The sequence below is a fragment of the Plectropomus leopardus genome, chromosome 15, assembly GCF_026936395.1.
Source record: "Plectropomus leopardus strain MGB_pleo_1.0 chromosome 15, ASM2693639v1, whole genome shotgun sequence".
Taxonomy (NCBI): Eukaryota; Metazoa; Chordata; class Actinopteri; order Perciformes; family Serranidae; genus Plectropomus; species Plectropomus leopardus.
Window position 1 is genome coordinate 27,033,758 of NC_142190.1, and position 24,423 is coordinate 27,058,180.

Consider the following 24,423-nt stretch of genomic DNA (forward strand, 5'->3'; position numbering starts at 1 on the left):
AGTTGCAAACGGTACAGTCAGGTTGACGACAGTGCCGGCATCCTGTATCTCTTGAATCTTTGCCTCCGGTGCATGTTTATGACCCAATGATCATAAAGACTGCATACGACTCAGTCTGCTCAACAGCTCTCGAAAGCATCTGTTTATCATGAAATCATCTAAGACCAAAAACAACTACACATCAGACCAAAATCAACACATTCACTTTAAGAGATATCCAATTTTTTTTTTTATTAAAAAAGAGAACACGTACAATCGAAATGTTGTGTATAAAAGACAGTCACATAATCTTAATCCACCTACAGTAGAATGTTATCGCTGTATTTGTCATCGACTAATCTGACGCTTCCAGGCGACACTAAGAGCCATCTACCATATATGAAAATAAGATTCCAAAATATGAATCATAGTCTTCTCACACTCGAGCAGAGGCATTTCAAGACACCAGTTAATGCTGCAGCTTGGAGCACCTTAGATGCTGATTTGTGTGTTTTATCTCCCAAACTCTTCAGCCCCCCCCCCCCAAAAAAGAAAACAAAAACCCTCCGATGCCTCTCTCTTATGTCAGCAACCCTAGGGAGGCAGAGCGATGAGGAGGTGTGTTCGGATCAGAGCACCCAGTGTAGAATTGATGATCTGATAGCCCAGCTTTCTCCTGAACCAACCAATGACTGCACAAGCTTTAAAGTAAACATGAGACAGGTGATGCATCCAATTAGACGTAATTCCACAAGAAACTGTTGACGCTGAGAGATCACTCACTAAGCAAAAAACTACACACAGTGATTCTGACACCAACATTACACCTGATTGTAGTATATCATGGGAAAAGCAATACGTGTAGACAATAGATGGTTGGAAACTTGGGGGGGAATCAATGGCACAACGTACAAACGAAGAGCTAATCCATGGTTGCTACTTTTGCTTTAGGACGATAAAAAAGCATGATTGAGATTGCCACTCAGATGAGACCTTCGGCTTCGTCATACACAGGTTGGAAGCAGTTTAATTACGTCCTGTTCCAACTTAAAAATACAAATAACTGAATGTGTGCTGACACAGTTTAAACATTCGTATACAAAATTCATTTCTCTTCCTCTAACATCTGTTACTCAGCTGCCACGTGGAGTAGATAAATGTGCAAATACTTCCTCTTCCTCGTCACTATTAACGTATAAAAAAGTTGAAAGGAACCTTATAATAAAAAAAATAAATATTTCTATGGAAGAGACAGGGACCCCTTTGCACATGCTTGGTGGAGGAAGTTTACCTGGTTAGACCTTTCTGATGACGTGAGCTCAAAATTCTGTTTCACTCAGAAAATCAGTACGATTGAGGCTGGCTGCAATACAGGCCATTAAGCCCACCCACACTATGGTAGTGAGAGGTACATGGGCTAAACTAAAAACCCAAAGTACACGTCAAATACATTTTTCCCAGAGATGGTTTCTATCATTAAAGGTAGTTCTCATCACCCTGATGTTTGTTTTTCTAATAGTTTGTTTTTTATGAGTTATTTAATTCTATAAAAAGGTGATTTTTACATGTTGGCTGATAGCTGTGTATGCCAATCTGAGTGCTCGCATTCAATAGCGCTGCTCGTCGATGTTCGGGCTGGTGTTTTGGCGGGAACTCCTCCACTGCTGAAATTTGTACCGCGCAGATTCTGGCTTCCAAAGATGTCGCCAGCACAAGATGGCAGGGGCCAATATCGAGGGTTTTTTGGCTTCACTTGAGCATAGCAGGGGCAGGTCTGGACGCAAGGTCCATCTTTATATACAGCCTATGGTCACATACAAATGGTAGATCTCAGAAAATTGTATTTTTTAGATCGACTTACTAACGAAACAACATATTTGTGTAGTAGGATTGGGAGTGTTAGGATGGGCTGAGGGCATTTAATGCACATTGAAAGTATTCAGGGAGGCAAAGAGTTCAGCCTGATACAGAGAGAGAAACAGAATGCTGCGCTCACGTCATCAGGATGGCCTCACCAGGCTAGGAGAAGGTGATGGAAGCAAACATAAATGGATGATCCATCAGGGAGTACAAAAACAAACAGGATGCAGTGGCTTTCTTACCCCAGGAAATCACTTTTTCCCTTCAAAAAAAAGAAGAAAAAAGCACCCAATTCTTACTAAATAACAAAATCGAAGAGCGGCAAAACAGTTAACACCACCAAAAGAGAAGCAGGGAAACATTTAACATTCACAGGCCAGAGACGTTAAGTTGACACGGAGCTGTAGGAGCTGGGATATTACTGTAGTACTATATTCTACTGAAGTCACTCTGATTCCTAAGTATTGCTAGCGCCCAAACTACACTTGTCTTGACCCGAGCCACACATAGAACTAAATCTGAATGAGCTCTGGAAACTAAGGCTTGTGGTTGTGAGGAAAAGACCAGGTACCAAAAGAGTTGACATCAGTAACCTTGAGTGATACTGCACACGGCGGTCATGACTGAACTAGTGACCAGTTTTGTTAAATTACTCGTTGAGAAAATAAAACATGAGCACCATTTTTTGGCATCTCCGCATCCTTCTTTGGTGACCAGGAGTAGGAAAAGTCGTGAGGGGAAGGAGAAGGAGGAAAGGTATAGTGTTTAGTACTGGATGTGGAACGCACAAGAGGAGGAGGAGTGCGGTGTGTTAAAGGCTCCTCCAGCGAGCAGTAAGGCCGAGGTGAGTTGGAGAGTGTCCGTGTTGAACAGTGGCTCTGTCGACCAGGGAAACAAACTCCTTGGCAACACATCATGAGCACCAGCTATCAGTTTGAGAGTCATAAGCAGTCTCAGATAAAAAGAAACATCATATATATATATATATATATATATATATTATATATACACTTGTACAAAAATGAAAGAAAAAAAAATCCCTGAAGTATTAGTCACGTTTGAGTTTTTTTTAATTTGAGGTTTGAAAAGGGGGGGGGCGACGTGTCAGTGACCCCAGCCCATGAGGTGGCTGACACGGGCTTTCTCAGTCATGCGGCGTACCCGTCCTGAGCGGGACCTGCCCAGGTTGAGAGGGTCCTCCTTCGACCCGTGGCCATCATCCTCCGAGTCGTCCCTGTACAGAACTGTCCTGCGGCCCTGGTTACGCGTGTTGACCCGCCGAGACTTGCACTGGGCGCCTCTCGGACTGCTAGTTGCTGCTGCAGGCCTTCTCTGCACCTCTTCAGAGTTGTCCTCGTCATCATCATCCTCCTCCTCAGGTTCCTCCTCCTCCTCGGGCTCCTCCTCTTCCTCCTCCTCCTCCTCCTCCTCCTCCCCTCCCTCATCCTCTTCTTGTTGTACATCCACCGGTTGCTGCTGGGTCTCCTCTTCCTCCTCCTCTTCTTCTTCTTCATCATCCTCCTCCTCTTCCTCTTCCTCCTCCTCTGCTACCGGCAGCTGCACTCGTGCTCTTTTAGGTCTCTGTGCTACTTCCTCGCTTCCTTTGTGTTTCCTTTTCCCTGAGGCCGCCACCTTGCCCTTAGCTGAGAGGCGTACTGATAGGCAGGGGGCTTTGCTGTAGTCGTGATCTCCCCCTTCCACGTACTTCTCCATCTCAGACTCAGAGCTGTTCTCGCTGTCCGACGATGATGAGGAAGAGGAGGATGATGAGCTGGAGGATGATTCCGAGGAGGAGCTGTTGGATCCGGACGCAGCCGCCTCCTCCTCCTCCTCCTCCTCATTGTCATCGTCAGACTGCGGCGCTTCTTGCCTGTGGTGCTGTCTGGAGCCGTTACTCAGATGCGGGTTACGCTGGTGCCCTGATGCAACACAAGAAGACGACAGTTCATTTCTGCACCATGACGCCTGGAACACACTGCCTACTTGAGCAGTGCATGAGTGTCACGGAACCTGTTGTTTTTTGTTTTTTTTTCAGCACCCGTGTTAACAAGTCAGAGCAGCTACACTCCCTGCGTGCTCAAGCGCTAGTTACCTAGTTGCCTGTCAGCCGCAGCACATCTGGAGAAGCGATGGCTCGCTGATTTTTTCGGCTTGTCAGCAGAAATAGATGGTAAAATTGGAGTTTTGATAATTATAGTGACTCTATACCACCTTTTATGACAGTTTTAACGTCTTAATCTGTCACAGAGATGAGGAAATACAAACATCTGTCTAACTCAACCTTTGCTGGTTCTGTTTCAAAATAAAAGCCCTCTGACAATGTCTCTGATGACAGAATCCTTTCAGTTGTTGACACAAGGCATTTTACGTGAAAAATCTGCAGGACCATGTTGTTGACAATGCAGGAGCTTGAACGACTGCATAAATGAGTGTAATTTGTGCTTCTAAATGTAAAAATACAGAACTTGTGGCGGCAGGCAGCCATGCAGAAACGTCACAGCCGCAAAGATGCCAGTGTGGACACCGTGAGCGTGCAACACGCTGCAATTCAGTGAGGTTGCGGCACACGCTGCTCATGCATGCAGTGTTCCAGGCATAACTTTTAGGCCGCTTTAAAATGAAAACACATTTTTGTCGTCATACCTGATTTTTTCACTGGAGTCGCCTGGCTGCGGGTCACCCGATGCGGCCCTTGGTTTCTGCTCTCGCTGCTCGTCCCTGAACTTGGGGAAGAAGGCTGCATGTCCTCCTCCTCCTCTGCTACACTGCTGCTTTTCTGAGCTAAAACAACAACAGATGGCTAATCAGAACTGTAACCAAATTACTTCTCACAGTACATCCGCAGCATAATGCATTGCATCTGATCTTCAGTAATAAGATAGTTAAAGGTCTTACACATGTAACTACTGTTTCCTACAGCATGCTGAATTTAAAGGTCAGTACTGTATCTATAAAAGAATTGTATTAAATTTTCTATAGTCAGATTTATATTAGGGAACACAACGGTGAAACACTGAATCATGACACATAATAAAATGCTTTGATAACAGCAGATACAAATCAGTCCTTCACGGCAGCAAATCCTGCGAGTTAATGACCACATTAATGCAATTACAGTTTTGGAAGAGTAATTTTTTTTTTTTTTACTTCCCCAACATTGCTTCCAACAGCAGTTAATAGCAAGATCCTGCACAGAACGAGGAACTGAAAAAACCTTAACTGGATCATTCAAATTTTTTTAAAGTGGGTTTGTATGAGATACGTTTGTATGATGCTGTCAGACAGTCCTCTCCGAAGGGGAACTGAAATCTAAGCTCTCTTTACAGCCGAACTCCTTTAACAAAACAAGTAATTTTACCTCGCAGAACACAGAAGCTGCTGGTCTATCACTGATAAGTCCAGTTAGTTTGTTTGTTGGGTTTGTTCGGATTCACCAAAGTCACACAACAACACAACTAACTAACTGATCAAAGCAGCAGTAGACCAGCAGCTCCTGTGTTCTGTGAGGTAAAATTACTGGTTTTGTCACTGGAGTCTGGTGGCTTTGAAGAGAACAATGCCACCATATGAATATGAATATTCATATAACGGCTTCAGTTTCCTGCAGAATTGTTTTTTCTTTTTCCAAATTATTTATTGGCTTTTTTGTTCATTTGGAATAAACAGAACAAACTAAAGCAGTGAAAATATTCTCAACATAACATGCACTTATAAAGTGACAAATTTTTTTTAAGGTGGCCAAAATGCATTTTTCTGCTGCCACCCTCCACAGCAGTACATTGCTTAGCATCAGTTGTGGTACTATGTCGGTTTCTCTTTACTTTGGATGTGCTACCTGCCATCTACTGTAGGTAAAACACCAACTATGGATAGGTACCTCATACAAGCCCACTTCAAAACATTCAAATCTTCCCTTTAAGCCACAATAGTGCGGTCCTACCCTGATGTGATCTCTGAGAACGATTCTTCGTTGAGGTCTGGGATTTTTTTGGCTTTGACATCTTCCCTGGCTTGTGCTTCCCTTTAGGGCTAGACATTTGAAAAAAACAGAAAAAAAGACATTTTAGACTTATTAACTACTATATATAATAGCAAAGTGCCTGCAACTTTCATGCTTAAATCCAATGCTTTACGATAGCTTTAGATCAGGACTTACTTTTCAGATTACACAACAACAAAAACTATATTTATAGTGTATCTAAAGCTGAATGTAAAGATTGAAACAGGCCGTGAGTTTAAAACTGCACGTCTGAGATAATTCAGGAGCTGCAGACACTGTGTGTACACTGGAATGAAAGAGATCATTTGATCATGAGGAGTGTCAAGTGACAGCTTTGTGAGTGAGACTCATCACCTGGGGGATGGACTATCAGGCGGGGAGCTTCCTCCGTTGTGCATTCTGTTCCTGTAACTGAGTCTCTGACGAGTCCGCCTCTCGTTCTGAATTGCAGACTTGTGGTCGGAGATAATGGAGATTATGTTTTTTTCAAAGAAGGCCGACAAGCTGAGGGTCATGGTGTAGATCTAGACATGAAACGACAAAGTCAGACTTAACCTACAAGACGACTACTTTGTCAGACTTTGCACAGATATTGTTGCAGTATGTTTTTAACCCCAGCGAGGCTACTGCACCTGTGATTTCTTGTTTGGTGTGTATGCTTTGGAGTTGCTAAAAATGAGCCGCACGTCTTTGGCAAACTCCATCGGGTTTTCGTAATTCCCTGCAACCAGCGTCTCTGACACTGTAGCCAGATCCATGGGAGTGTCAATGATGTCTCGATAGTCCTGAACAAACAAAGGTAGAGAGGAGAAATGTTGATGTACACAGAGGCTTCTGTTTTTACTTACATATACTTTGGTGTATATTTCTAAATACTATGTTAAGTTGTATAAAGTGTTTTCTGGTCTCACGATTCTTATAACTGCAAGTAACAGTTGCTCTAGATTATTTTACCGGATACTCAAAGAGGTCCACGGGCTGCCTGAACGGCTCTGAATCTGGTGAGGCCATCATTCGGCGCATCAGCTCTTTGCATTGACCTCGCCAGAATTTCACATCCAGGACCACACCACGCTTTTTGGGATTCTGGTCGGCTCCCTGGCAGCAAGAAAATGAAATTAAGTAAGACTGCAGCTGCTGCAGATGACTTTAAGTCAGTGACTGTCTTAGGTGGGATGTTGTGGGACACTGGACTCTGGTCCTTCTTACCCGATGTCCTGTAGATGTTCCTGGGGTATCAGAGTCCACATCCAGCTCCGCCTGCAGAGGAACACAAACAAAACCAAATGACTATTTGCAGCAAAAACATTCATCTTAAGAAAAGTCATCACAGCGTAAACAAAAACACTTCACGAAACCCAACTGTCTCACCTCAGCTTCTCCTCCACTGCTGACCTCAGACTTCAGTTTGTGATACAGATCCAAGATGTCTGTGCAGCTCTGGTCCCTGAAGGAGACAGAGGGCAAAGGTATCACCTGTGACTTAGTTTCCAGTTTTTGTCCTTGTTCCCAAAAAAGACAATATGCCTACTAAGCTGTTTACATGGCTAATAAAAACACACATTCCACTAACACTGATGAAGCCATGCATACGCCGATTAGAGCCTTCACATGTCCTTTACAAAGTCAAAATATGGAAAAGTGGAAGCGCTGTTTTTTCCAGTTTTCCTTCTTTCACTCCTTTGGCGTTGTGATATTTGTGTAAACCCAAAAACCTGTTGACATCCAAGACTTTCATAATGTTTAGAAATAGGTGTGACTTTCCTTCCAGTGAGAAACGTGAGCTTTATGGGGGCATACATCTCTACACCACTACCTTCCAAAACTGTTGGCAAGTTGGCTTGTGTACAAAGAATTTATGAATTTATGTACAGAGCCAACTCTAAACAGGAAAAAGGCCGTGTTTTGCAAACTTCAGTAAAAACCCCAATTTAGACACTAGTCCCAAAGTGCTGTATACATGTCCAAAAAGTGCTATTAAAACCTAAATAATATCCTACACGTCTCAAACAGAAAACGCAAAAATTCAAAATAGGGCCTATATCAGACATCTAAACAGAAAATGAAGTTAACATGAGCGACATCAGATTTGAAATATTGTCATATTTGAAATAGGAGTGAAATATTAGCATGTGTGTAAACGTACTCGCAGTTAAGCCTGTGTCAGCGAGGTGGCTAAACATGAACTGCGTGGAGTCTTACCCGATGTAGCGCAGGAGAACATCAGTCACCACCTTGGCAGTTGCTACAATGGGGCTCTGGGGTTCGTTAAAAGTGCGAGCATTGTGTTCAATGTAGCGCACCTCCCACATTAACGCAGAGATCCGCCTGCAGCAGAGGACATCCGCACATCAAGCTCAAACATCGACACTTCTGCATCCGGGCTTTGACTTTATGGCGAGGACTAAAAGTTTGAGAGTAAGTGTGCTCGTCACCTGTAGAAGCGGTTCTCCAGTCGTTTGCGGATGGTGCTGAGGTCAGTGGGGTAAGCCACCGCAGTGCAGTACAGAGGGTAGTCCTGCAGACTAACTGGAAACGCAAATGCCTTGGCTACATCTGTGGACAGACAGAAATGAGATCAAACACTGCAGAGACCACCTAGGTGAGAGTTTTCCCCGAAACAAACAGTGGCCTACCCAGTGTAAGAAGCTGATCGATGCCGTGGATGACTCTCTCGCAGTCTTCATCTCGTGTGTGAGCACCCCATTCTCCTTCCTGAGGTGTGTAAAGCAACGCCTTCAGCTCCTCCTCTGCCACCTCCACGCCGTCACCCACCTGTTCCGGCAACGCAGCTGATAGAGCCACAAAATGTCAGAAAATGTATTTAGTCGGTTTCTCAAAACTATGATGAATTACAAGATATTTATAAGCTACAAACCTGATTTATTAACTCTATTCTTCCAAAATAACCTTGGTAGCTAATGTTCATATTTTCTAAAGAAAAACATCTTAGTTTGATCTCAAGCCTGGATTGTAATAAAAACACAAACTTATCCATGTTTAAGACACAAAAAGGCTTTTTATTTCCTCCATTCTGCCGTTGAAATAAAAAGGGAGAATAAATCTGCACATGTTTTTATGTGATTGACAGCCTGTTACACTTAAAATATTAATGGACTACTTGGCTGCATAATCATATTGAAGGAAACAATACCACTTGAAAAGGAACAGCAAGTGGATTCAAATTAAAATCAAGTTCCTTTGATACCAACACTTCCCAAATGTTAACTGTTCAACAATATCTTACTTGGCCCTATAATAAAATGCTAAAATAATGAACCACACTGCCATCTTTATGGTAAGTAAAGTATAAACTGTTTCTCGCTTTAGCAATATGTGAAGTCCAGAGTGTTTAAGATCTACTGATTTTCACCTGCGGTGTGCAATTAATGTTTACACAAAAACATTTCATCACGTAATGATTTTGTAACCAATACAGGTATTTTCTGTTAAACAAGAAACAACACACAAACAACATTTAGAAATGAAATCAAACGTTGGTAAAGAAATGAGGCTATGCCAGTAACCAGGTATAAAATCACTAATCAGTAAGTGAAGTTTTGAAGATGACGGGGAAAAAAAAATGCAATTTAAAAAAGATGTTAAAAATCCCTGAAATTCATGAAAAACCAAAGCGTTCCAGAAGAAACAAAATTATTTGATGAAAAAAATATTTGTGGTGTTTTGTGTTTTAATCACAGTATTTAAAATATATTTTTTTGTCTATTTATTTAATATATGTTTTGGAATTCTCATTTTCTTTTCTTTCATAGATATTGACTGGTCTATTGATAATGTTTGCAGTTTCTGGACACCTTCTCACATTTAGCTTCCAGCGATTTCTAGTGAGGCCATGAGAGTGAACAGGAGAGATGTAATTTTGTTTTTGTTTTGTTTTGGTACACAGCCTCATTCACAACCACTGCATTTTTGAAAGATGAGGCTTTTAAATGGACTTAAATGTTACTTGACAACAAATTCAATGATAGGAAATAGATTATGATTAAATGCCATTTTCATGACATTAATAAATTGATTATAACACATCTGAATAGAAAATCTATACATAACAGTATGTTTTATATATTCTTCTGCGGTTGTTATGGTGTACAATCATGTTTTAAACTTTGTTAAATCTTTTGCACATTTTATCTGCAATCTAACGAACCGTCACATTAAAAACTGCAGCAATAACAAGGTGGGATTCTCATATTAATAGTACTGACCTTCCTCAGGAATAGGCTCCATGTCCCAGGGACTCATTTTCTCCCGCTCACCATTATCCCACCTGAATAACAAGGGAAAAAAACATTATTAAGTTATGAAACCACACTGTGTGTGAGATCACAATCGCTTATTTGATGTAACTTTAATGAAACATGACATCGGGCCAGCACGGAAGAAAATGATATTGACAGAGAGCACCGCTGATATATTATGGTGGAGTAGAGCACTCCATCAGAGACACAGACGTACTTTACTGCGTAGCACTGGAACAGGCTGTCTGGATACTCTGGCTGCAGAGGCTCCTGGGCTTCCACAGAGCCGAACCACCAGGCGTCATCAATGATGCTGCGGAATCTCATACCTGAAGAGAGTCAAGTGAAGGCAAGTTAAAACAATAATGAAAGGCAGTAGAAAACAACAATGGACATGACACATAACTTCAAAATTCTCACCTGGCTGCCAGTTGTGTTCTTTAGCCTCGTTGTAAAACTGCTGCAGTACCAGAAAATCTATGACATCAGGCATGTCATGATACCTTAAGAGAGAGGGAGTGAAAAATTGAATTAAACGCACATGCTTCAATTACCTGTTATCATCTTGTACTGCACATACATTTTATAAATGCTTACTTTAACGAGAAAGACTCATTGGTCATCTTCCCTGAGACTGGGTCCAAGAAAGCCAGTTTTAGGCAGCATAGGGTGGGAGGTCCCACTTCATATTTAATCCCAACCACCTTCACAGATTCCTGGTCCTGAAGGGGGACAGGAGAAAACACAAAATAGGTAAGGCTCTGGATAAAGATGAAGAAAAGAACTTTTCACAAAGAAAAATGAGAATGTGTTAAAGCTATGCTGCACACTGGGGTATAAAAGGGCAGTAATGCGCACATCACGGAAATGCAAGGCTATTAATAAAAAAAAATTATAATAAATTACATGGAAAATACATTGAAAAGTAGACAGAAAAACAGTTCATAGGGAAAGAAAAGAAAGTGAGAGGAAAAACAGATATGTGGAGGCCGATGTTGTGGTCTTGAAATCACTGTTTCTTTCCACATGTACTTTTTCTATGTAATTTATTTAATTGTTGAATGTCAATTGTTTTACCACCCTTAGTGGTTCAGATGGTTAACCAACCCTGCCACCATAGAGCTCGTCAGCCTGTTGGCGTGCATTATGTTTAAATATAGCTGGTTTCATTTTTTTTAAACATCTGACCTAATCAAGATCCACGCAGGATCAAAACATCTTGTGTGGCATGGAGTAAGTCTGCAGGCGTTACTTTTTTCCTCATGCAAGCGGGGGTATACTCATGACACGTTTAATAGAATATGTGGTTATAGTTCATTTGAGAAAAAGTTATATAAGTGGTGATTAGTGCTGAATACAGATTCAAGACTCTTGCTGTTGTCCACGAGTTGTTTTTATTCACAACGACCCCAGTGACCTTTTCTTTTTTCTATACCATTCTGCAATGATTGTGCAAGAAGCCAAAAACAACAGCTGTGTGGCAGATGCTTCAAGCAGCAGACACAGTGCCAACTATCATGCCATGTTAAAACTCACTTCATCCGCCCATTCCAATGCTCACCTGACAAGACTGAAGGGCCATCCACACCATGAATGATGACTATACTGATGTGAGCATCCTCTCTCATGATAAAAAAAAAATTGTAACAAGTGTGCGCTCCAGCTGAGATGTATAATCTCAGTTTTGAGGGATTTTATTATTTATCAAATCACTCTGAACATGATCGCAACTATGTCATTTGGCACTGTGGTTGTTGTTATAGTTGTGGTGTGGACTCTGCAGTTATCGCTCTTGGCATGGATTGCCCTTAAGAATCTGCAGTCATGCTAGCGGCTCAGTGATACTGTACTTACAGGCCCAGCTGTGCTTTCAACTAAATGCTAACATCAGCTAACATGCTAACAATGATAATGCTATCATGCTGATGTTTAGCGGGTAACATGTTTATGTTCATCACCTTGGTTTAGCATCAAAGCATGCTGACATATGATAATTAGCACTGAGCATAGCAGGCTGGTTGTAAAGTCATTACTTTTGCATTTGTTATTAAAGACAAAGTACTGGATATACTGAAATTTTGACCTGGTGGTGGCACTAGAACTCAGAGGATCACCAGAGTTACTACAATTCAGTTTGTTAAATGAATGACTGAATGGTACATGTATTTGAACAGCACTTTACCAGTTTGTAGCAGCAGATGTTTTGATTGTGGTAGGCTGACAAAACTCATAAAACTATGGAATCTGTCACCTTGTGAGGTGTTGCTTTCTATATCATTCGTACAACCCTATGGGAAAACGAGGGATATTGGAGGAGAGGCTGTATTTTGCAAGCTGAGTTTCACTTTCACAACAGCTTTTCAGTTGAATAATGCAGTTAAGCAGAAAGCTTGTGTTAGCTATAACAGGGTTTGTGTGTTTGATGAGCTGAGTCGACGGTGAGCAGGTACACCTGCACTGCAGGTGAGCGGATAAGGCAGGGCCCATGTGCATATTCATAGATCTGCACATGCTAAATGAGGCAAAGGTATCAAGTTACATCCAAGTCATTTTAAGGCAGCAAAGGTTGTATGTAAGGTAATACGTCATTTTGAATAACAGAGATGAGTCTTTAAGAGTTAAAGCAGAGGAACTTAAAATAAAACTGCGTCTCACCCTGAGGTCAAGTCTGTTCCACGGCTGTTTCTGAGGGTTGATGCTGTAGGCCTTGGCCCTGCGGACAGCCCGGACGTAGGCCTGATGGCCTTGTTTGAAGTAGATAAGCTGGAGGGGGACCAGAAAATCATGATTGAAAGCAAGTGATGTCAGAACTTTTTCTGCTGGGTATGAGCTTGGTGCTACTTACCTCATCTCCCATTTGTGGGACAAAAGGAGAGCGGTGTGGGATGGTCTCCATTATCCATGATGGTGGCAGCCATTCCTCTGCATCGAGTCCAGCCAGAGAGGATGTGGGTTTCTATGTGTATTTAATAAGAAAAAAGTGATTTCGAGACTACTGTATGATCAAGACATGTTTTCACTGTGAGTAAAAGAGCTGTAGGTCATGTTAGAATACCTGTTTGGTTTCCTTGGGCTTCTTCCTTTTCTCACTGTCCCTTTTCTTGGCCTCCTTTGCCTTGCCATCACCCTCTTCCTCCTCAGAGCTGCTGTAACCTTGGGGCTGTACGGGCCTCCTGGTTGGTCGCTTCGGCGGCTGGAGGTTGATCCCGGCGTCAGCTGTCCAATCAGAATACTCACTGGAGGAGTCACTGCGAAAGAAAGAGGGGTGCTGTTAGTTGAGCAATTGTGACTTCATGTTAAAAACACTGCTCAGCCATAGATATTCACCTGGAGCTGCTTTCACTCTGCCACTGAGTTTCACCATCAGAGGAGGCTTCGCTCTGCTCCGCTTGTGCTGCAGCCTGTCGACAAAAGACAGAAGGCACCTTCACTGTTATAAATGGTAGTTAACAGACAGCGCTTCACATCATGTTTGTGGAGTACAGAGATGGAGCGTACGTTTCCATCACTGTCAGACTCCATCTGGCTGTCGGAGTTACGTCGGTTGCTGGTATTTCGACTTCTGTTCCAAGAGCGGCGGACTTGAGCTGAGCGGGTCTGATAGGCATGGCGCTGCTGTTTTTTCTTGGTGGGCCGCAGGGAGCGCAGGCGAGAAGTCAGCGGATCGCTCTACAAAGTATGAAAGGAGGGTGGCAAATGAAGAGAGCAGGAATGAAATGGCACAGATAGTAGTTTTAAATGTGTGTAAACAACTGAAGTGAAGAGCAGTGAACCTTGGGTGCGCAGGTTACTGGTTTCTTCCTCCTCTCTGCATTGTATAGAGAACATTCCATGTCGCCTTTGGCTTGTCTGCACTCCTCCAAAACTCTGATTTTAAAAAAAATGACATCATGAATTACTAAAGAATGTTTATTTGAAAATATCACCATCACCTGTCTGCTCTGTAATATCCTTTCACTTTATGAAATTCTCTTGTTTTGCCTCACCTGGATATCGCTTGTGGCACTTCATTGACCATAACTCTACGGCTCCAGGCCAGCAGGTCCCTCTCGGTGGCCACTTGACTTCGCAGAGCATTATGCTGCATCTGCCACACCCCGTCCACCTGCCCTGTTCTGCGTGGTTCAGCAGCCGGAGAGGAGGCCTCCACCGCTGCTTCCTCACCCACTAACAATAACGAGACATTTGTCACGACATTATGTTGGTAAATACAGACAAAAGAAAATAAGTTAACAACACTTACAGGTTCTGTTTGTATCTTTTTACATGTATTTATGATTTTGTTGTTTTGGTCAATGAGTGAACAGATGGTAACGTTACTTAAACTGAGACCTTCCCACACTTTCTCAGTTGCCTCTAACAGCCTGAGAACTGATTTCTACATGAAAGATGCAGGATGAGTCCACGGACGTCGGCCCGGAAACAGACCCTCACTTAGCACTGAGGGTTTGTACTGACTTAATCTGAGCTGCATTTCAGTATCCTGTTTGTCATGTTACCGTTTGGGAGATGTGTCACTAATAACAAGGATTTTCTGAAAGTTACCTTACAGAACCTTTAACAATTTAACATTAAGAATCCAAAACATATAGTATTGGATACAAAGTAAACAATGTTGATGCTCACAGCTTTACAATAAATCTCAGACTTTTACAGGTACAATTTGAGGAAAATTGAACTAGCTAGATAAACCAACAGCTAAACACAAAATCGCTGTAAAATGTGTTGACATAATGTAAAGTAAAACTTACCCTCTGCCTCTGCAACCTGCTCGTCTGCGTTCTGACGCTGGTCCTGCTCATTCTGCAACTGTCGGATGAGATTGTCCAGTATGCTTTCTCTGTTTTCTGCCGTCTGCTGGCCAAGTACCTGCTCAACCAACTCTCCGTCACCTGAGCGGCAGAAAGGCAGATCATGGGTCAAACTGTCAGTTACATATAAGCTGTGCAAGCGTTCTGAATGGTGCGAGTAACAAGGGAGCAGGTTTTACTGTTAGCCATGTATCCTAGCTGGGGTATTAGCTGATCCTCCTTGCAGTTCTCTCTTCCTGGCACCAGGCGCTGGTAATGAGGAGGATGAGGGTTTCCATCGACATCCACCAGGAAGGGCGGAGGCATGAGGTGTGGGGCTTGCTGCGTCTGCTCGTCCAGCACGTAGTTATTAGAGTCACGAATAAGAGGTCGGTAGTCCGTGTGGAAGAACATCTGGTCGGGAATCTGGAGAAAATCAAGAGCATGTTTTTGTTGTTTTTAATCAAGTATAAAGAGCTGCTGCTTGCCTGTCCCACTCCAAAGGGCAAATTAGGACACAGTGTTATTTACAAGAGAGCTTTCTTTGTGGTTATTAGCAATCTTCCCTACAAAATATCAGACTCCAGATCCGTGGGGACCCCTTGGCTTAAATTCAGGTCTTATGATTAAAGAACAGTATGTGTAACCACAAGGTTCTAAATGCCGTTCCTCTAGTTTGAACTGTAAATATGTTTTAATCTGCAGTTATGTGCCGTTACCTTCTCGTACGGTCTGCTGCAGCCGAAGCCAAAGATGAGCAAATGGCCGTGTGAGTCAGTACAGGCGAAATGCTGCCCATCAGCTGAGAACTTGCAGTCATAAATAGCACCGTGGCCCTGCCCTTCAATCTGGAAAGAAACATTTCAATATGAAGTCAATGATCGTGTAAAGAAAACACAAATAGCAGCTGTTTTTCATCGTTCATCAGCTACCATGTTGAAGTAGTTGCGGATCTTGGCTCCTTTGGTCAGGTCCCACATGTAAATGTTGCCATCGTGGCCCGCAGATAGCATGATGCGGGAGTCAAATGGGTGAGCCTCCAGCACAAACACCTCGTCGTCATGACCCTTGAGAAGAGAAAGAACATACACTCAGGGCGATCAGTTGGTCAAAAACAGCTGTTTTGATTCATTTTTGCTTGGAAAAAGCTTCAGCTCCTCACAGATAACACATGCAGCAGCTGTCCAGTGGTTGTGCTCCACACTTTGAGCAGGTAGTTTGATACTGCTGTGATGACGGTGCTGTCTGCACGGTCCCAGGCCACCATCGTCACCATCAGCTTGGTTTTATCATCCCCACTGGTGACAGCACTCCTGGAGAAAAAAAACCCTGTCACACATGAAACACTAAGCAGTTTACGAATATATCACGAAACTCTCACTGCTCACTCACTCTCTTACCCAGGCAGCCTGGCAGCAATGTCTAAAGTGACACTCTTCCATTCCTGTTGCTGGTAATGCCAGATTCTGGCTGTGCCATCACGACTGCCACTCACGAACCTCAGGCTGGAAACAAACACACGCTGAATTGTCAGAGGCCCGAAAACCACAAAAAAAGTTGAAAACTACGATTTAAGCAAACACACTCACCTGTCACTGTTATTGCTAAACTGGACGACTACAACTTTGTCCTAAAAACAGGAAAACAAACATGGTTGACTTACAGAGCCATTGGCTGTGTCTACCATCACATACTTCTGTACTTTTACCTCCTATTTTCAGTTTTAAAAAAGCGTGTTTACGCTTAGAAATATGGCAAAATGCAGTGCACTTTGAGGAGGGACCGTGGAAATATTGTTCAAATGTAAGTGAAGTTACGCATGTGTATTTCTCACTACCACTATACTATTGTTGGGCAGAAGCCATCTCTTTGTTTGTTGGGTAAATTCTGTAACAATTTAATACCACGAATGATAACACAAATGTTACGTTAGCTTGCTAACTAGCTAAAAGCGGCACATTTTATTAACAGGTGTTGACGTTAGATACATACAATCATATTTTGGCAAGTGACAATTGTTTGTCAAATGTTGATAATAATGCTTTCTAGGCCTGACCTGCCCTTATCTACCTCTGATTGGTTATTCCTCGTTGCCTGTGTTGGATGGATTGGTTAGATTTAGGCATGAGAGGTGAGATTGATTAAGGTAAGAATATCAAGGGGAGCCAATCAGAGGCAGAGTACGGGGTCTTGCCTTTGCTATCCGTGGAAATAAGGAAGATTTGTGTCCAGTTACAAATAGAGGAAGCTGTCCAACTGAGATTTCTGGTAATTGCTCAACAGTCATGTTTGATTAGCGAAAGCACTTCCCTGTCGAAATGTGTGCACTATGTTAAGTGCATGTGTGCGCGGTGTATTACATGTAAGTGCATCAAGTATCTGAATTGAGACACAGCACTTTATCAAATGATATGTATAGAACTGATAGAAGGAGGCAAGAATGATGCAGCTACTGCATTTTGTGTCTTACTGTGTGTGCGTCCATCTCAGAGACCTTCATGGGAGTTTCAGCACCAAGGTAGTAGACTCTGATCAAATGATCAGTGCCTCCGGTAGCCATGAACATGCCACCTATCAACAGTAAACACAGAATGAAATGAAGTAGCAAGGACACATCCAGTCAAGAACAATATCCAAACATCCAAAGCTTTTTGTTCACTATTTATATAAGTTAACTGTATCTGCCGCCAGCGGCTTAGGACAAGCATATCTGGAGAATAAAGTGTAATCGGGCACTCACCACTACTGAAGGAGGACGTAGAGACCTGAACTCCTGGACGCGACCGCTCAACAAACTTGACTGGTTGATCGCTGAGGAAAGAGGAGGAACACAAACACTAGTTTTTCCATGAAAAGTAGCAACTTTAGAAGAACTAAGAAATGGAGGAGCTAAAAAAGAAAGCTTCAAAAATGTTGCAAACACTTACTTGAATTTCATGCTGACCGAGTGCCACTTCCAGAAACACACCATGCCGTCTGCACCGGTGGAGGCCAGGTATCGTGTTGTTCCTTTGATAGCAGGACAAAACTAAGCAGAGAGCAAGTCGGTGTTGATTAGTCATGGGTGAGAAAGGATAAATATTTTGTACAGTAGGAGAGTTGACATGGTGCAGAACAACATGCAGAAAATTGACAGTGCCTTGCAAAACTATTCACCCCACCTTGACGTTTTTCCTATTTTTTTGCATTAAAACCTGAAATTCATATTGATTTTAATTGGGGTTTTTTTTTAATGGAGCCACACAAAATAGTCAAAATTGGTGAAGTGAAAAAAAAGAAAGTTGTACAAAATTCTGAAAAATTAGGTCATGAAAAATGTTGAGTGCATATGTATTCACGCCTTTTGCTATGACACCCCTAAGTAAGACCTGGAGCTACCTATCACCTTCAAAAGTCACACAATTTGTCAAATAAAGTCCACCTGTGTTTAACCTAAGTGTCACATGATCTTATATTGTATACATCTGTTCTGAAAGGAGACTGCAGCACCACTAGGCAAGGTTTTCCACCAAGTGAGTGGCACCATGACGACCAAAGAGCTCTCCAAACAGGTCAAAGACAAAGTTCTGAAGCAGTGCAAAATCTATTTCAATTCCAGGTTTTAATGCAATAAAGTAGTGAAAAGGCCAAGGTGAGTAAATACTTTTGCAAGGCACTGTAGGTGATATGGTTAATATAAGACTTTGGGAACTAAAGTGAACACTTGTATTATGGTGCATGATCTCAGGATTATCTTTTTTTTTTTTTTTTTTGGGAAACTGAGACAAAGCTTTGCATATTTGTTTAAAATGCATCAGTCTCACCTGTATGGATGTGATGGAGGCAGCGTGGGCCTGCAGGACAGTGATAGGTGCACAGGTACGCAGACACCACAGTCTGATGGTTTTGTCACAGCTAGCTGAGGCAATGAGCGTATTCTCGTGGTTGACTGCCATGTCACAGATCTCAGCTGAGTGGCCGCGGAGTGTTGCAAGGAGCCGGCCGTCATCTGTGGCCCAGATCTTCACCAGGCAGTCATCAGAACCCTGAAACACATAAAACATCAGCAACGTGTTTTAAACATCAGCAGGTTCTAGTTTAGCTGAGCCTGTTCTACACGGCAGTTCAGCTATTCAGATGCTAAATGACGCAGCAACAGCTCCCAGATGTCTTGCTTTCATTAACAAGTATTTAATGTTGTGTATTACTCATTAAATTAGACACAATCTGAATTTTTTCGTGGTTAGTTGGCTTATTTTGCCACCTGTCTGGCTATGAAAAACCCAATGAAGTGAAATGAAATGTGTTTCGACAGCAGATTCTGAACTAAGAGACTAAAAATTAATTTGTCACATGAATGCATCTGAAAACAAAACTTGCTCAATTTCAAACAGACAGAAACACAATTACTGAGACACTACAGACAAAGATTTGTTGCTTTAATCATCTGAATAAGAAATCATCCCTCACCGTAAATATCCGCCGGCCAGTGCGGTCAAAGGCTACACAGTAGACTGAGGAAAGGTGGCCGAGGATACGTTTGTGTATCTTCATGTGTTGGTAGGAGGAAGACGGCAGGGCCTGGCCGAAACGAGCCGTGCCTGTGGCCTGGCGAGCACCCATGATGGACACTTGTTGAGAAGACACACAGCAATGATTAGTGGATAAAACACAGTGATAAAGCAGACTTAACTGGCCTAGGAGCTTTTAGTCCTCTTTATGGGTTTAAATAATAATAAAAAGTTCCACACACCAACATTGGGAGGATGTCCATTGCTGACTGGAGGTTCTGGTGGACGTCCCCGGTGGAGTGCAGCGACAGCTGAGCCTCTGCATACTTTGTGGCTACAACCTGAATTACACAGGTAAATTTTTTTTTAATTATGTTAAGTGAATAAGTAGTGATTTGGAAACAGATAAACAAACCACACAGACACAATAAATCTCAAAACAGTATTGCTCTGTAGACTGTCTTTAAGCACAGAAGGGAATATCTGTGATGGTTGGGAGTGAAATGCTTACTTTTGGTGGTACGAAGCAGGGACTGTCTTCCAAGCCCCAGAAGTGTTTGGACTCCAGGAACACTAGGTGGGATTTCCTTCTCTATAAGTGGGCCTATCTGCTGACAAACCCGGAGCAGATAGTCTGCAGGAATGTGCTGGTTCAGAATCATCTGCAGGGATCACAAACAGATTTTACAAAGTAATACAGCAAAGACTTTAGTAGAATTTAAAAAACAAACACTAAAACACTGTCACCTCTGTTACAATATCTGAAAATGCCAGAACATAATTAAAAGGACATTTAACTCCAGCTTTTGAAATGGATTGAACAGGTGCCAGTGTTCAATAAAAGACAGCACCACATTTAAAAATGATTTCTTTAAACTAACTGTATATCAGCTGATTGTCATTTTGTTATGCAATGACACAACATTTTTTTTAAATTATTGTGACAATAAGTATGTTAAGTATTGTAACAATACATCTAAACACCAGCTAAAATTTTCTTAGTGTGAAAATTTAAATGTCAGCAGGCATCTAAACTAGTTTAAATTTTGTCTCTCTGTGCCTCTCCATATGTGAGACTGAAACACAACATTGTCTTTAAACTAGACAGTGTAATGAAAAAAAAATCTTTCTGTAATTAAAGTTAAAAAATCCTAAAAAAAAAAATCAACAGATGTTCAGTCACACATATAACTCCCAACTTCATCAAAAGAGGAGGTAAGATAAGATAAACCTTTATTAATGCCCAGAAGAGAAAATTGTTTTTTTACAGCAGCACAACAACAGCAATAGTGCAGATTAATAGAGAAAGAAAATAATAGATAATATTAAATTAAAATAAGGATTAAAAAAAAAAAGAAAAACAACTATACGAGAATACCATTATACGGCCAGCCCATGGCTTTATTGTGTAATTAAACCTCTACAAACTGATGTATGTGATAACTGTCTTCAGGTGAAACAGTTTCATGTGTATTTTAGGATTGTCCAATAAATCTTTCCATCTAACAGTATGGACATAAAAACTGCAAGGTAATGAGCCAGCAGTAGAGATTAATAGCTTTAGAGTGAGTAGGTGTAGGTTAACGATGTGATGCTATGATAAAATAATGACACTGTCTTTGTGTTTGTCTGTATAAATAATGAAATGCACAGTAAATATTTTCTATATTATACAAAAATCAGAAACCATGATATGTTAACATACCATAGTGTAGTACAATAAATTATATAATAATATTGGGGAATATGAGACATAATGTAAGGTTAAAGGTAGCAATAAAACATAATATGTAATACAGCTATAACATAGAAAAGAATACAGTATTAAATATATCAGGAAGCTTTAAAAAGGTACAGGATGAGTTTAAGTGATATAATACAGTAATTGTAGCAATATAAGATAACATGATTTTAGTATTACAATTAACAGAATATAAAAATTACTCGTATTTTTTGTTTTCTTTTCCTCGTCTTGTTTATACTCGCTTATCTGATATGCAGCTACTTGAAAAACAATCATGAGAGAGGGAGGGAGCAGGAAGATTAAAAAAAGGAGGGTCAGAGAAGCTCACAGCCAATCAAAACAGTCTCCTACGATTCCTCTGGTTCGCTCGCAAAGACAACTGTGATTGCATTGGCTCCGACAGAAGACTGACAGCTCTGTGGGTCTGTCTCAGCCAATCAGTACCCACCCCTGTCTCTACTCTCCTCCCACTAACCCACACAAAAGCAAAGCACATATATAGTTATTTACCAACGGGCCTGTACTAATATAAATGTTTAAATGAATAAAATAATAATAAACACATTACCGCCGCGACGACTCTGGGTGAATAATTGTGGTAAAAAATTTACACATCAGCTGAGAAGCAACTGTCGACTAATATAGACGCTTCCTTTGATTAAAAAGTTAATCATGACAATTTACACTCACCCAGTCTTGGAAGGTCCGTTTGTATTTCTTCCCGTCCCAACTCCATCGCTGAGGGACCAACTAAAGTTTTAAAAAAACAAGCTCTTAGAGATAGCACAAAACGGCCGGTACCGTCCCGGGCTCGGCTACACGCTCATTTATCTGACACCAGCCAAAATTACCGAAAAGTTGCCCAAAAGCGGACATGTAGGCATCTGTACGGAAACCACACACGAGAATAAACACAGAAAGGTCCAGCTGAACCTACCTCATACTCCTCCAGCTCCCCAATCAGGATCTAACAACAGACAGACACTTAGCGTTAGCTGCTAGCACCAGCTACTTATCTAGGCGATTTAAAACCGATATGAGTTAATATCTTGTTTATTTCAGGCTGTTACCTGTGCTGCTTTTTTACAAGGTCCAGACTGCAGAAATCTGGCAATGAGGTAATACAGTTCTGAAAATAAAGACAGCTGTATTAGCGTGGTATTAACTATTGTTGCTATTGAGCCGAGCTAACGATAGCTAGCCTCGGGTTGCACTCTCAGGGTACTTAGCTCGCTAGCTCACACACAACTGCAAACTGTGTGAATGCTAAATGTTTTGTCACGGATTTAAAGGACGCCCGGCACTCACCAGCTTCGGTTTGTGAACACTGTTCTCTTGCCATCACTTGATAAGGCGGGCGACATTAAGACAAACTGATGTTTTAGCTTGCTCGTTAGCCGCCGGGTAGCTAGCAGTAGCTAGGTGGGTGAAGCTAAAACAGGCTAGTGAATGGCCTCCTGCTTTCTCAAGTTGTTCCCTGACCACCTGGTGCTTTGTGTTAGCGCCCTCCAGTGACAGTTTGCGGTACTGTCTGCACGGTGTGTTTTCTTTATCGAAATAAGTAAATGTTTAAATATTCCTTTCAACCCTAATATTTCAGACAGACTAAAATAACAATAATAATAGTTATTATATATAATATTAATGATAATAATAATTAGATAAATTAGATAAAATAAAAAATCCTTTGTGAACCCGAAGGCAGAGGTTGTCTTTTTTTTTTTTTTTTTTTAAAGCTAAAGAAGGACCCCTCACAACAAAGTCCCTCAAAAAATCTACCTATGTGGCCCTCAGAATCAGTTTTACCCTATGATTAACACAATATTGCTTAGTTAAGTAACAGTCATACAATTTGAAGGAATTGCACCAAGTAGGGACCTATAGACCAAACTAACATGTTTTCATAAACAGACATTAAAAACAACCTAACGGTAACCTACACCAGTTATTTCCTGCAGTGTAACAGATATGGCCTCGGCAAAGAAGCATAAACTTGACAGCAAGGCTTGCCACTTTCAGGAGCGGTTGAAAGTTCAATGATTTTTCACTTAAAGATCAAACAGTTATGTTTGGGTTGTTTGAGGGTTTTGGGTTTTTTTTAAACAACCCATTTGATGCGAGAAGCAGCTGACTTCAAAGTATTTTCATATTATCTAATCTGGCTCCAGTTCAAAAATTCTGGAGACCCCTGCCTAACACAACTTGGGACCCCCTCATGTCCTTGGGATAATTTGACATACCCCCTTCACATTTCTGTAGTCTTAGTTTTGTGAAAGAATGACACAAGAGAACAATTACAGATTCATTAGATTAGAACATATTCTATTAACTATAAGTTAAGATCTAAATTAAAATAAAATTAAAATATCCTATATTTTTGTGAACAATGAAGCCTTTATTAAGAAATTAATAAATATTTTTATTCCAAAATAATCTGATGAATCTGAAAAAAATTTCATGCTCCCCTGGCATTATATGGTATTATTAACATTTAAGTCAGACTGCCGCATTTCCACTTTGAGAATGACTGCCTTATGCTTTATTACCTGTTTACAACATGTTGCTGTGGTATGCATACATACAATACATTTATCATGATAAATTGTTGAAATCTTACTCACCATGACATATTTGGACAAAAAACTGTCTACAGAAATGCCCTCTACTGACAATTTTCTATATACAAAATTTGTTTGATAATAGGGCAGAAGGACTATTTTGACATCATCACGCGAGCCACATCTGTGTTCAATTTTGGAGGAGGCCTCCTTGACCTCACTGGTAACAAAGAAAAGGTGCAGGTTATATTTTAAAGTGCAATCATAAATCTACAAGCTAAACAACAGGAACCAAAGCACCACTGCAAAATTTCCAGAGGTTTTATCTAAAAGGGAGTGATTTTAATAAAATGTCACAATAAATTCTGATGGGAAACATTTGACAAGTCTCGATAGACTGGATTGTTCTTAAAATTTGTTTATAATATATTTGCTTGCTGCCAAAGTAGAGATTTCAGATGGAGTTTTGACAACACATAACCAAGTCTTTGTATTTAAGTGGCACAGAGCAATACCGTATTCAGAACAAATGCCATATTCTTGCACATTTTTATTTTCACTGGCAATAATATGTCTAAATAAAAATGTGGAATTCTTAAGAACATGTCTAAAAAGCAAGATGAAACTATATATTTGTAAAACTGAAGGAAAAGTTCTATGATTTATATTTATACATATCTGACCCTCGCAAAAAAAGATCTGCATATAGTTACCATTGTGGTTCACAAAAGAAGTGCACGGCC

The 24,423-nt window shown here is 41.2% G+C and overlaps 1 protein-coding gene across 1 annotated transcript; it reads right to left on the minus strand.

The window, feature by feature from the left end:
- Positions 1-205: 205 nt before the first annotated feature.
- brwd3 (bromodomain and WD repeat domain containing 3) lies at positions 206-22,660 on the minus strand. The gene is made up of 40 exons (XM_042498856.2): positions 22,431-22,660; positions 22,193-22,251; positions 22,060-22,089; positions 21,813-21,872; positions 19,890-20,040; positions 19,621-19,719; positions 19,338-19,498; positions 18,692-18,913; positions 17,816-17,916; positions 17,629-17,699; positions 17,359-17,459; positions 16,478-16,518; positions 16,289-16,393; positions 16,051-16,201; positions 15,821-15,955; positions 15,608-15,736; positions 15,089-15,314; positions 14,850-14,990; positions 14,085-14,265; positions 13,872-13,965; positions 13,597-13,767; positions 13,426-13,499; positions 13,154-13,346; positions 12,944-13,054; positions 12,754-12,861; positions 10,696-10,820; positions 10,519-10,601; positions 10,316-10,427; positions 10,066-10,127; positions 8,476-8,631; positions 8,275-8,395; positions 8,042-8,167; positions 7,211-7,286; positions 7,049-7,099; positions 6,794-6,937; positions 6,472-6,624; positions 6,194-6,363; positions 5,780-5,868; positions 4,483-4,620; positions 206-3,758 (listed from the first exon to the last, which is right to left on the minus strand). Exons 1-40 carry the CDS (start codon positions 22,462-22,464, stop codon positions 2,944-2,946), a joined length of 5,370 nt encoding a protein of 1,789 aa, XP_042354790.1. The 5' UTR covers positions 22,465-22,660; the 3' UTR covers positions 206-2,943.
- Between the last annotated feature and the right edge of the window lie 1,763 nt (positions 22,661-24,423).

Coding starts and splice junctions, on each gene's coding strand:
- brwd3 (XM_042498856.2), bottom strand. CDS start 22,464: ATGGCAAGAGAACAGTGTTCACAAACCGAAGCTG. Junction 8,632..10,065: donor GGAGCCTATTCCTGAGGAAG/GTCAGTACTATT, acceptor TGGCTCTATCAG/CTGCGTTGCCGGAACAGGTG. Junction 8,168..8,274: donor CTGGAGAACCGCTTCTACAG/GTGACGAGCACA, acceptor CCTCTGCTGCAG/GCGGATCTCTGCGTTAATGT.